The sequence below is a fragment of the Cystoisospora suis genome, assembly GCF_002600585.1.
Source record: "Cystoisospora suis strain Wien I chromosome Unknown contig_3418, whole genome shotgun sequence".
Taxonomy (NCBI): domain Eukaryota; phylum Apicomplexa; class Conoidasida; order Eucoccidiorida; family Sarcocystidae; genus Cystoisospora; species Cystoisospora suis.
Genome location: NW_027156213.1, coordinates 19,499 through 32,832, shown reverse-complemented (window position 1 = coordinate 32,832; position 13,334 = coordinate 19,499). Strand labels below are relative to the sequence as shown.

The 13,334-nt window shown below is 41.5% G+C and overlaps 3 protein-coding genes across 3 annotated transcripts; all 3 read right to left on the bottom strand.

Moving 5' to 3' along the window:
• Positions 1-50: 50 nt before the first annotated feature.
• CSUI_006679 (uncharacterized protein) lies at positions 51-871 on the bottom strand. Its single transcript, XM_068066833.1, has one exon. It carries the CDS (start codon positions 717-719, stop codon positions 489-491), a length of 231 nt encoding a protein of 76 aa, XP_067921195.1. The 5' UTR covers positions 720-871; the 3' UTR covers positions 51-488.
• Positions 872-2,697: 1,826 nt separating this feature from the next.
• Positions 2,698-5,216, bottom strand: CSUI_006678 (uncharacterized protein). Its single transcript, XM_068066832.1, has 2 exons — positions 4,041-5,216; positions 2,698-3,317 (listed from the first exon to the last, which is right to left on the bottom strand). The coding sequence occupies exons 1-2, from the start codon at positions 4,582-4,584 to the stop codon at positions 3,145-3,147; spliced, it is 717 nt and encodes a 238-aa protein (XP_067921194.1). The 5' UTR covers positions 4,585-5,216; the 3' UTR covers positions 2,698-3,144.
• Positions 5,217-7,433: 2,217 nt separating this feature from the next.
• CSUI_006677 (uncharacterized protein) lies at positions 7,434-12,128 on the bottom strand. Its single transcript, XM_068066831.1, has 4 exons — positions 10,322-12,128; positions 9,592-9,738; positions 8,985-9,122; positions 7,434-8,465 (listed from the first exon to the last, which is right to left on the bottom strand). Exons 1-4 carry the CDS (start codon positions 10,718-10,720, stop codon positions 8,295-8,297), a joined length of 855 nt encoding a protein of 284 aa, XP_067921193.1. The 5' UTR covers positions 10,721-12,128; the 3' UTR covers positions 7,434-8,294.
• Between the last annotated feature and the right edge of the window lie 1,206 nt (positions 12,129-13,334).

Sequence of the window (13,334 nt, the reverse complement as noted above, 5' to 3'; positions counted from 1 at the left end):
GGTCCTAGGATAGATAGATAGATTGATTCAGGATAGATAGATAGATAGGTCGTAGGATAGATAGATAGATTAAAGATACGTAAATAGATAGAGACAAGACAGAGTAATAATTTGGAGATGGATAGATAGACTAAAGCTAGATAGAGAGATAAACGAAGACGGGTTTGCTACTGGTAGTAGCTAGGGTGTAGAGAGACAAGCCTTAACTCCAACTCGACTCCTAAGAGCCTCTTCTTTCCTCTCTTTATCTCTCCGATATTCTTCTGGAGAATTATCCGTTCACTTATTATCTTCGCCCCCGCGGGAAAGGCAGAAAGACAGAAAGGCGAGAGAAAGAAAGAAAGCAATCCTGAATACAGCGCGAGAAAGTCTTTTGTCAGTCCGCTAAGGCCCCGAAGAGTTGACGTGGGCGGATAAAGCCAGGAGAAGAAGATGAAAAGGATGGGGTAAAAAGTTCGAGTAGGGAAAAGATTCTATCGTCATGGTCATCACTGTAGAGACTCGAGTTGTTCTTCTGCTACATGCATGCAAAAAAGTGAAAAAAAAACAAAATTTGACGAGGTGTATGTACACCTCCTCCTCGCAGCAGAACGAGATGGAATTCTCATCACGTTCTTTGAAAGGAACTTCTTCAAATCGCCAAACACGTTCTTCTTTTGCCGTTGTCTTTCTTTCCGGACACTTTCTTCTTCAGAGAAAAGAGTGATTGAACCATTCATCGTGATAGGAGACAAGGGCGGGGGGGGAAGGAAGAGCGCCCAAGAGAGACATGTGGAACAGTGGACATCTATCTCTTAATTCCCGTGGATTTCTACTTTCTCTTGAGTTCTTCCCTAGTTCAATTTCTATCGGCGTCCTTGAAAGATGTTCTCTCTTGTCTGATCTCCCTTACCTTCTTTCCCCTTGTCGTACTTCTTCATAAAGTTCATTGCCCGCAGGGCGCATGCATCGATGAGGGTGAGTGCGCGCATGCCAGCTGCATGCATGAGGAAGAGTTGGATCTGTCGAGCTGTCTTCTTAGACCGATAATCCCAATGGAAAGAAATGATCCTCTTTTCCTTTCAACAGATAGAATCTCTGATAACGGAGAAAGAAAGATATAAAGACCCAGAAGAGTGAGGAAGGTCTCTATCTCTAGTGTTCACGTCTGTCTAGTCAATTCATCGGAAATCGAGACTTAGAAGAAGACATCTCGATCTCCCTTTTCGACGGTCTCATCGTCGTTATGCATGCTTAGAGATATCTCAGTGTATCTATATAGAGATACCGCACTAGTATGGATAGATGCCTCTCTACGTATGATCATTCTTCATACCGAAGGAGTATAACTAGCCACCTTAGCATAGTTGGTAGTGCATTTGATTCGTAATCAAAAGGTCGTGGGTTCGATTCCCACAGGTGGCTCGTGGATGCTTTGCAGACATACGTGCAAGGCGTCTTCTATTATCACACTTCCTCTCTCTCTGACAAAAGAGAGAGAAGGGGTCTACTGCTTCTTTCTTTCTTTCTATTTCTTATCTACTTTTCTCGAATGGGTGTAATGTTTTTTTCTTTCTTTCTCTTCATCGTTCACCTACGTCTCCTTTCTCGTCACCGGTTTTCTTCTCTCCACAAAACGGAGAAGAGTAGTTCTTTTGACTATTTATTTCTTCCGTGTCATCTAACCGCTATTTGAGATAGAAAGATAGAGAGGTCACAGACTGAGAGAGAGAGAGAGATTGACGATACATCGATAGAAGACGCAGACTGAAGATAGATTGAAGATAGGTCAAAGACAAATAGATAAATCAGAGATAGAAATGAGCTGTTCTCATCCATCAGCCTTATCGAAAGGACGGAGAAAAGAAGAAAGACGCGATTTCGTGAAAGAAAGAGAAAAAGCCAAGATTCTTCTTCTTTCTTGCCCTCACTTGTCTGCTGTCATTTAAGACTAAAAAGGCAAAGAAAGCCGAAATTTCTTTCTTTTTTGGAGAGGGAAAAAGAAAGGACTCTTTCCCTTCTGAGATGAAAAGAGAAGAAAGAAAAAGAATCGGTCTCTCTACTGTATTTACACTCGGGATCAATCGACATATCCGTCTCGACCAACTTCAACAATAACGACTACGACGCTAGCAGGCATTCACCTCACCCATGTGGCTAGATCGAAAGAAAGAGAAATAAGACAGTGTACATACACCGCATCCATCATCGAAAGAAATACTCCCCCTCTTCTCCTACTGCAGAGAGAAGATCAAAACTTCTTCTTTTTAGCGGTGTGTGAAAAGGGAGAGAAAGCAGAGAGATGTCAAAAGCTTGTCTTCTCTTGAGGATAAACAAGACCTGTTTAAGGCGGCTGGATCTGTCACCTTCTTCTCTACCATCTTTCTCTCTCTTTCTCTGTCTCTGTATCTATAGATATATCATCTATGTGAATAGAGTATGAAGTCCACGGTACCAAGCCCTGTGCACAGCGGGAAGTATACGAAGAAGATCTCTATCTCCTTATCAAACCTCTACAAGGTATCTTTCTACACAGAGGCGGAAATCTAAATATCTCTCTCTATAAATACAGATATAGAGAGATAGATGCATGCGCGATAGATAGACAGATAGATCCATACCTATCTATATATCTATATATGTGTGTAAGTACGTGAAGAAGGAGAAGAGATCCTACACACGTGTCTTGTGTATAAGAGAAGTAGATACGGTGTCTATCTTCATTCATTTAGCCTTTTGCGTTTCTTCAGTTTAGTCTCCAAGAAGAAAAGAGAAGAGAGGAAGAGCTACTAGATTCTTTAAAGCATGAAGAAGAAAAAGAAGAGAAGAAGAAGATTGATCCACAGCACACAGACACACAGAGACAAACTTCTCAGAATAGTTAAAATACACTTAAGACGCACATCCATAGAAATCTATGCACATCTCCAACGAGAGACTCCACATCTATCTACACACATGCATAGATAGATAGATAGATAGTACGTACATGCACCTATATATACATCTATCATGTATATGGGTATATGACCCCTATACGCTTCAACATATATGTAATATACATACATATATGTTGAAGACAAAATCGTCAACACGTATGTGCCTAGTAGCCCCTCCTCACAGCCCTCTCTCAAATAAACCCTTTTCTTTCTTTTTGCGTTTTGTTTAATCTTGATACCAAATTCTGGGAGATTTCAATTGAGAGATGTGACCTTTGAACTTGGGGAGCTTTTGATTAAATTCTCTCTGATGTGGGAGAACAAGCTTTCTAGGCAAAGCGTATCCCTGCATAGCGATAGGGGGAATCTTCACTTGCCCTTTATCCCATATCAGTGTACCTGTACATACACCACACATACAGAGAGAGAGAGGAGAGGGAAAGATGGTTAGATAGATATATACGTATGTATGCGATTGAAGAGTGGATACAACACCCCAAGGCAAGTGTATTCCTGAAGAGCGAAAGATGATGGGGAAAAGAGAAAGAAAGAAAGAAAGGAAAGAAAGAAAGGTATAAGGCATTAACGAGTAGGATAGATATGGATACATACACACACGATACAGATATACACATGTATGTGTATCTACACATGCACATGGAAGATAGAGAGATACAGATACACAGAAGAGACTTAATACAGACATAGGATATATCTATCTATATCTATAGATATCTATGCAAGTATACACATATATATATATATAGGTATAGATAGATAGATTAACGATAGATAGATAGATTAAAGATGGAAAGATAGAAGATAGGTATCGTGAGTGGAGTGTGTGTAGGGTGTGAGGCCTGAGTATACATTTCATATAGACGTGCATCTCTGTATAGACATCTAAGGATAAAGAGAAAGAAGTATAAGATTTGCACCTGAGAGAATTGAAGAGAGATAAGACAGTAGGCAGTCTCTCTCTCTGTTGGAAGGGGGTTAGGAAATTCTACAGGAGAACGAAAGAAAGAGAAAGAGAGAGAGAAAGAAAGAATCTCTCGGTCTTCTTGCGCTTTTCTTTGCTTCCTTCGATAAGTGAAGATGAGAGAGAGAGAGAGATCATACCTTTTCTGATCGCTTTAAGAAATCTTTTTCTGACAGGAAGTCGATTGTAGAACTGCTGAAGAATCGATTCAGAATGCTTATGCCCGGCATATCGTACAGGAGATCTTTGAAAAAGAAAATTCGAAACAGAAGAGGAAGAAGAAGAAGAAAGAGAGAAAGAAGAAGAGATTCGTGAGGTAGAAGAAGTCTGTATCTCTCCAGGTTTCACTGAAGAAGGTAAAGAAGACGAAGAAGAGGATGGAGAAGAGAAAGGAAGAAGAAAAGGACTTGGTACATGTGATGGAGAAGATGAAGAGACGAGAGAAGTGGAAGAAGAATCAGGAGAAGGAAGATCCGTAGGAGTGAAGAAAGCTTTTCTTTGAGGTGTATGGACACTGCCTCTACCATGACACCTCCAAAAGTTGTCTTCCCCTGTCTTTCTCTGCAGATGAAAAAGAACCCTGATCAAGTCTTTTCTTATCTCCCCTACTTGCATTGCTAAGCTTGAAGAAGAAAGAAAAGAAGAAGAAGAAGAAAACGACGAAGGAAGAGGAAAGAGCGGCATCTTGACGTGTAGATCAGAGGTTGATTCAGGGGAAAGAATGAAGAGAAAGAAATAAAGCAAGAAATGAAGGTTATGGTCCCCGGAGAGTAAGATGAATTCTTCTCGCTTTCTTCTTCCTCTTAGGATTTGAATACACGACGACTCGCCATTACGATAATTGTCTTCAGGGAAAGATAGGGAGATGGATAGATAGATGGAAAGATAGAGAGACGGATAGATAGATGAGAAAATAGAAAGATAGATAGATCGATGGATAGATAGATAACGATGGCTTGTCTCTTTATGACACCACCTTTGGTAGCTCCTCTCGGAGAATCTGTTCAAGAAGATAGGAAAACGACTAGAGTCTAGAGATTCACGAGAGAAAGACCGAGCAGCAGATTGATGAAGTGGCTGCGGTTAGTGACGGTCTTTCTTCAGTCATTCTTCTTCTTTTGCTTTTCTTTTTCTTCTTCGTCTTTTCTTCATGGAGGTTGCATCGCGCAGAGTCAAGTCTGCTAGATTGAGTTAGATTTGGAGAGAGATGAGAAGCACTCCCTTCACATCTGCTTGTGTGAGCCAGAGTTGAAGGAAAAGAAAAGAAAGGAAAGAAAAAAAAGAAGATAAAGTTGAGCGATAAGAGAAAGAAGATCTTTCTTCGAGGCAAAGAACGAGAACAAATCTCAATCTCTTTCTTCTTCTCCATGGAAAGACCCGTGCATGCATGCATGCATCGGTGCAAGTAATGAAAGAGGGAAATAGAAGAAGTCCGCTGAAAGAAGAGAAATATGAAGATATCACGGGGCGAGAGATGAGAGAAAATTCAACTTTCTTGTATGAATTCCGTATCAAGGAGTCATCTTTCCTGCAGAAATATAGCCATTTCTACACCCCTAGCCTATCTCTTATTGCACTCTAGAGACATAGACACATACATACATGCATTCGTCCGCACATATGATCCATCTACAGACATATGCAAACCTAGACATACATACATCCATATTGATACACTTGAATCACTACGTAATCGGTTCTGAAGCTTCCCTACCGGTCTATAGAGAGAGACGACCCTTTCTAACAGGAAGAAGAAGAAAGTGAAGGAAGTCGATGAGAGAAAGAAGAAAAACGAAAAGATGAGGTATATGATGGACAGAGAGAGAGAGAGAATGTGGACTCATGTCAGTTCTTTAGAGCTCTTTGAGAGAAGTCACTTTCTCTGTCCGAAGTCTTTCATTGTATGGTGGATTCTTCTGTGAAGACATACTCTTCTTCTTTTTACATCTTTTCTCTCTCTTTGGAAAATGTCTTGATCTCCCTCCGTATCTCATTACCTCTATGTAGCACCGATGTGGCCTTGGCGTTTGAAGGAAGAGACAAAGAGGACCACGAAACAGATTCTTGCATTCTCTAGAAGGTAATCTCCGATTGATTTGTGATGAAAGATGAAAGAGACAGGTAGGAGTAAGTATCTATGAAGAGAGAAAGAGTTACAACTCTCTTCGAGTGCGTGATGGTGAGAATGACTGACTGTACATACACCGGTCAGCACCACCTTGCATGCATACATAGATACGTCCATCGATACAAGATGATCGATCATCTCGAGGTGTACATACACCTCATCCTTTTCTTCTTCCTTTTCATTCTCCGTCAGCCACACTACAAGAAAAGCAGAGGGTCATCAGCTCTTTCTCACAGAGTTGGATTGCCCTCTTTTGTATCTCTTTCTCTCATTTTCTTCTCTCGGTTGCTCTTCTTCATTCGAGTCGAATCTCTCTGTGGAGATGGAAGTGTCGACGTGTACGTCTACCAGACAGACATTATCTGCGTCTCTCTTTTGCGGCGGCGACGATCTCCAATGTCGATAAGGCCAATCCATCGAGACTCTTTCTCATTTCCTATAGAGTCCGGCACCGTTTATATATCACGACCATACATACACAGAATTCCTTCAGTGGATCTTATCTGCTTCCTCATACACACTAAACAAGACAGACAAGCTTCTTCGACAAACTATCTCCTTCTTCATTATCAATCTTCATACCCTCGTCAGAATGCCTTCTCTTTTTCTTCTTGTTCTCTTTGACTTCTCGCAGAAGTACTTGGGTGCTGATCGACATCTTCATCTATCTATCTATCTTTAATCTATCTTTAGCTATCTATCTCTGATCTATCTGTCATCTATCTTTAGTCTGTGTCTTTGGTCTACCTACCTGTCAATCTTTGATCTAGGTATCTATCTACTCTTGAAGGCAAAGAAGGCTGTGTGTGTGGTGAATGGAGCATCTCAATTCAGTCCCTCTCTTTTCCTTTTCCTTCATTTCATTCTTATCATGCATGATGTCTATGTAGATCACGGGAAGACCAGAAAGTCCAAGGACCGACCAAAAAAGAAGAAGAAGAAGAAGGAGGGGAAACACATAGCTCCCTGGAGTCTTATCGCATGTATTATCCGTCCCTTTCTCTTTCTTCTCTTTCTCAAGCTTTCTTTCTCTTTCTCTTTCTATCTATCTTTCTCATCGACTCCCTCCTTCTATCTTGACAGACCAACAAAGAACAGTGACTGGGGTGGTAGGAAAAGGAGGAGGAGGAGGATATCTCTCCCCTCTCTAATTGGATTTCTTATCCATCTCTGTCTATCTATCTCTCTTCTAAGCCTCCTCTTCGGACGCTCCCAACTTGCGTTCGCCTGTCTTAGAATTACAGACAAGCCGATAGAGAGAAAAAGATTGAAGAGATAGACTGAAGACAAAAGATAGATTGAGGGGATTGAAGAGAGATTCTCATGAACAAGAGAAACACAGACATCCATACATAAACCCATGACAACAGGTAGTAGCCATAGTCAACTACTGCATGCACTCATCCAACGTACATAAGAACACACAGAGATATAGATATAGATAGATACGAAAACAAATACAAATCCATATATACACATATTTAGATAGCTCGTGTTGAAAAGACAGAAGAATTTCGAGGCTTCTCTTTACCATCAGGATTCTTCGCTTCCTCGTACACCCTGCCTCTTCACGTCACTCCTTCTACTAGTGACCTACAGTCAAGCACTCCCCTCTCTTCTTCTTCTCCTTCTCCAAGATTTTTCTCTCTTACAGCCTCCTCATGTAAATCAGCCTTATATACGGAGAAGAGAAGCTTCCTTCATCCATTCATTTCGGCAAGAGTCACGACCGCTCACTCAGTCTCTCCCTCCTAAAGAAGCTCTCTCAGTCTCACTTCCCTTCCAAGAGAAACAAACGACAAGCAAAAGACACGACCACAACAACAGCACCTCCTTCTTGTTCTCCTTCTTCTTATTCGTGTCCTCCTTCTTCTTATTCTTGTTCTCCCTCTTCTTTCATGTACATGTTATGTTTGCTATCCTTTGAGAAGGCTTAGCTTCTTCGAAAGGACAGGACAAACACGAAAAGCCAAAAAAGCAACGAAAGAGAATTGAAGACGTCAAAGAAAGACACCTCCCTCCCTCCCTATCTATATATATATATATGCATACCTGCATGCGTATATAGATACCTATCCATAGCTAGTGACAGATGTATCCCTCTCTCTACTACATCGATTGGAGATGAACTAACTACTTTCTCCTTCTTCGTTTGACACCTCATTCTTTTCTTCTTCTTTTTCCTCTGTGGTCGCGCTCGTGAGAAGCAATGAGGAAAGACAGAAAGAGAGAAGAGAGTTGAAGAGAGATTTATATGAAAGGGAGACTATCGATTCTCGAAGGTAATGGCGAAGCCTCCTTCTTGTTCGGCTAGCCCAGCGAAGATGGGTATCTCCATCGATTTCCCGCTGAAAGAAATAGTCGATGCTGGAAGGACAGCCACAGCTATCAAATCTGACGCAGGATAGAACACATCCTCTGCTGTGAAACTCTTCAACTACACATACACAAAGAAACAAAGAAAGAGAACAAGAAAGAAAGAGTGAGGAAGAGAGACAGACTGAGAAAGAAAAATATTCAGCACGTCCCCATAGAATCGTCATAGCTAGATGTGTTAGGCTGCACACCCATACACATCTCAACTATATACATATACATATATATAGAGAGAGGGAGACAAAGATACATATACATATATATACATATACATATTAACATAACCGCCTCTAGGCATGCTGATAAACTGGAGAAGTATCTATCTTTAATCTATCTATGTAGTGTTGTTCTATGTATGTATACACCATGAGAATTGCTGTATATACAGCAGAAGATGAGAAGAACACCCATTAAGCGACAGAAGCTAAACCGTTCATTCACTACACACACACCTCTTCTTCTTCTTTTCTTTCTTTCTTTCTTTCCCTCGCTCTCTTTCTAACTTCCTTTCAGCATGAAGGTGCGGTCCTTTCTTTCTGTCTTTCTTCTGGCTCGTGTGGATATCTTCTTCTGCTTTTACCTCTTTCTTTTCTCCTAAGCCTAGGAGTTTGAGTTGTCTCTCGTCAAGATCTTGCTTGGAAATGATAAGGAAAGAGCCCTGGTACTCCTTCGTCAGCTTCACAAAGAGACACAAGCCTTGAAGAAAATCTCGTCTCTCCTGCAAGAGAGCAGAAAGAAAACCGACACAACAAGAAGGAAAGAAAGAAATGAAAGAGAGGAAGAGAAAGAAAGAAAGAAAGAAAAAAAGACAGGTATGAAAGAGAGAAAGAAAGAGAGGAAGGATATGAGTGAGACAGAAGGAAAGAGATGAGCGTTTCCAAACAATCCCCAGAGTCTATAAGAAGAAAAGAAAGAAGAAAGAAGAAAGAAAGAGAGAAGAAAGAAAGAGAGACAAAGATTCCTAGGAGCTTTAACAGATGTTTGTTTTATCGCATCTACGTGGTATATATCATACATACCCACACACTCATCAAGACAAGTAGACACAGGTGGAGAGGTGTCTACTATCTGTCGATCTATCTACCTAGCTATCTACCTATCTATCTTTGACCTCTCTATCTCGTAAATGTACCTATATAGAGAGAGAGAGTTTGTGATGGGAGAGAGGGAGAGTGTGTTGGGAGTACCTCTCTTGCCGTAATTCCAGGGCGATCTGTTTGAAAGATGACTTTCTCTTTCTTGTTAAACTTGAACTGAGGGACCTTCACCTTAGGCAACATGAAAGCCACGGCGTCATCCAACACACTCGAACTCCACTGCCCTACCCACTTCATCTGAGAAAGAGAGAAAGAAAGAAAAAGAAAAGAAAAAGAAGAAAGAAGATAGGGTCAGAAAGCGAATCGAAGAGATGTAGAGAAAGTACATACATATGACTGTGCAAGCTATAGAGATAGAGTGCGAGAGATATATTGATAGATAACGGGGGACAGAGATAGGTCGTTAATATGAGACATGCAGGGAGTTAGTTACAGACAGAGAGATAGACAGATAGATTAGAGACAGATAGATAGATACACAGATGGATTGAAAAGACAGATTAGGGGCAAACAGATAAATACAGCATAGAGAGATAGAGAACAAATAGAGAGATAGGACATACTTCAAAGACAGATGGATAGAATTTAGATTGAAAATAGGTAGATGAATAGATTGGAGAAGGAGAGACAAAAAAGGGGGATAGAAGTGACGACTGCCCCAGGCTAAAGATAGATCGAAGAGAGGTTGAAGAGAGAGAGAGACTGAAGACAGTATAGTAGATAGATCGTTGAGATGAGTAGACTGAAGATAGATGAGGGCTGGATTGCAGAAAGATCGATATGTCGTCTGAGACGTATAGGTGTGCTGCTGTTGATCTACCTGTGTCTTATCAAAGATGAGATAGCATCCCGCATGATCAGGGCCGACAACTGTACTTCTTCTTCTCCTTCTCGTTGAAGGAAGTTTGAGCATATTTCCTCCTCCATCTTTTTCGTTCTTGTCCTTCTTCTCTTCGCCACTCTCCTTTTCTATATCTTCCGGAATCTTCACCTTCTTCTCGCTCTGTTTTCCCTTTACTTCGTCTTGCTCACCCCCTTTGTCTCCTCCTTCTAGACTCTTCTGTGATAAGGAAGAAGAGGAAGACACCTGCTGGCTAGAAGAAGAGGAAGAAGGCGAAGGGATAGAGTTTTGGTCGTTTGGCTCTACGGTGGACGGTTTCACGTTGACTTCAAGGAGTCTCGAGAATGGATCGCTACTCTCTCTCACTGGCTGTGCCATCTTGATGGAAGTGGAAGAACTAAAGAAAGACTTAACAGAGAGAAGGGTAGGTAGATTGAAGATAGAAAGACAGATTAAAGATAGGCAGATAGATAAAGAAATAGATAGATGAGTGAAGGTAGGTATGTCAAGATAGGAAGGTAGAGAGACTAAAGGTAGATAGAGTAGGCTTCGTGAGACAACGATGGAAAAAGAAGAAAGAGGGGGGATAGATTTCTCTATAGAAGAAAGGAAGAGAAAGAATTGACTGTCGCTACTCGAGAAAAGACGACCGAGTTTAATCTCTTTGCAAGTCCACAACCTTAACAGAAGGTTTACCCGAATGCTGTATCACTCTCACCGTAGCGTACTTGCTTTTCTTCTCCGGGTGAATATCGATGTCTCTCTTTTTACCAAGAAAGAAAAAGGAGAGAAAGAAAAAAGAGAAGGAGAAGTACAACTCCTCGTTCACTAGAGAGAGGTCTTTCTCACCCCAATGGAGACAAGAAAAGGCAGAAGAGCGAATACCGGAGACAGGTACGAAACGAAGAGACGGCTATCTGGATCAGAACGGTCAAAACGAAAGAGGAAGACAAGCAGAAAAGAAAGCTCGATACAGCTAAAGACTCCACCTAGATCATCTTAGAAAGAAGAAAGAATCTTTTGCTTGGTGGAAAAGATAAGAAAAAGCAAAAAGAAGTCTCTCCTGGCAAACCTAACCTGCCATGCTAACTCTCCGTTGACGAATGCGATCGAGCTTATGGTAATGAACTAACTCTCGAGTTTTGCATGCACGGAAACTCCATCCAGAGACAAAAAGATAAGAAAGAAAACCGGAGAGACGCCCAGGAGAAGAAGACGGAAGGGGGGATAGAGACGAGCTCGAGGAAAAGCACCAGCCGCTCCTGTGCTTGTCGTAGTAGCGACGCGCACAGCAACGGAAAGAGAGACGGCTGAATGAATAGCTAGATAGATAGACCAAGGAGAGAAAAGTACTAGGGGAGTAGAATGAGGCCGCTTCGAGGTGGATGGTCTTTAGCCTTGGCTTTTTCTTTGGAAGTTCTTCTATCGGAGTAAGTGAAGCAGCGAGCGCGAAAAACGACTGTAGACGGAGGAAAGAAGAGAAGAAAAGATCCTAAACACACAGGGAAGGAATCGTCTTTGATCATAAGCCGGGCAGGAGGACGTCAGCAAGGCTTCAGCTAAAAGAGAGAGGGAGAGAGAGAGCTCTGTTCTCTCCCTTTTTCACTTTGAGAAACGATAGGAAGAGGAACGAACTCCTCTCTCGTTTTCCTCTAGGAACTTCCTATTTTCTCTCTCACCTTTAGAGTCTTTCCTTCACCAAACAAGCGAGGGAGGTATAGATGTGGAGACGGAAACAGGAGAAAAATAGATAAGAGGAGAGAAATATCACAAAAGAAGACGAAGAAACAATGGCAGTATGACGATAATGGGAGAAGAGGCGATGGATGCGGTGCATGTGGAGACAACCTCTGGCTAGCGGTCTGGCGTCTGTGTTGGCTAGCCACACCCCAAGAACATCGATGTGTATATACACCTGAACCTTGTACACTTCTGCTATCCATTGTCACTGCCACTCTTTTAAGAAGGAAAAATTGGAAAGCACACGAAGAAGAAGAAAGATATTTGATGCGAGGAACTTGGAGTCAGGAAGAGAAGAGGAAGAAGCCGACGAAAGATCGAGGAAAGATGATCAACATCGTGAATGGTGGAGTGGAGTTGATGTATGCGCAGCAGACAGAGAGGGCTCTTGAAGGTTTTCCTGAGACGATGCATACACGAAAGGCCTTTTTATGTGTCTATCTATCGATCTCTTGAATTGTTCGGTCTGTGAGATGTGTGAAGAATCATCGTCTTATAGATAGGAGTAGCGGCTATCGTCCATCTTCACGTTGTGTATCGAGGTGTTTCTTTCATTGCCTTGGGGACTGTAATCGTACAGTCTTATACACAGACACAGAGGGGGATGAACAGAAGGCATTCAGTCAAATCCAAAGTGAAGAAGGGTGATCAATATGTATGTACACATGCACGTAGGTATGACTATCTGTATATTTATGTTTATGCATATCTACTATGCATGTACGTATGAATATATATGTATGTATACCTATGTATACCTATGTATCTATGTATATGCGTAAACACGCGTGTCTATAAAAAGGTTGCGGGGTGGTGATACATATCGCGGTGGATCGCGAGAGAGGGGAGGGAGTGAGTTTGATCAGACGAAAAGTTTAAGAAAGACCTGAAGATTGACAGATACAAGATGATAAAGAAATTTCGTGGTCAAGTCAGTCAAAAACGATCTTCCGTCTTTCCCTTTAGTGAGTGGTACGGAGATGAATCTATTGGGTCGCTTTCTACCAGATATAGAGAGATCAAAGACAGATAGATTCACTTCAGATACGTCACAGATATAGATGGATTGAATAAAAGAAGGTAGGTAGATACAAAGAGGCTTAGATAGACTCAAGAGAGCGAGGGAGGCTAGATATGTGTGTGGTTAGAAATGTACATCTATATATATATATATGTACATATGCACATAGGCATGAATGGATCGATAAAGTCATAGTTAAAAGACTCTAAATGAAAAGGCAGAAGAGGAAAG

Coding starts and splice junctions, on each gene's coding strand:
- CSUI_006679 (XM_068066833.1), bottom strand. CDS start 719: ATGAATGGTTCAATCACTCTTTTCTCTGAAGAAGAAAGTGTCCGGAAA.
- CSUI_006678 (XM_068066832.1), bottom strand. CDS start 4,584: ATGCCGCTCTTTCCTCTTCCTTCGTCGTTTTCTTCTTCTTCTTCTTTT. Junction 3,318..4,040: donor TCTTAAAGCGATCAGAAAAG/GTATGATCTCTC, acceptor GTGTATGTACAG/GTACACTGATATGGGATAAA.
- CSUI_006677 (XM_068066831.1), bottom strand. CDS start 10,720: ATGGCACAGCCAGTGAGAGAGAGTAGCGATCCATTCTCGAGACTCCTT. Junction 9,123..9,591: donor CTGGAATTACGGCAAGAGAG/GTACTCCCAACA, acceptor GCTCTCTTGCAG/GAGAGACGAGATTTTCTTCA. Junction 8,466..8,984: donor GCTTAGGAGAAAAGAAAGAG/GTAAAAGCAGAA, acceptor GTGTATGTGTAG/TTGAAGAGTTTCACAGCAGA.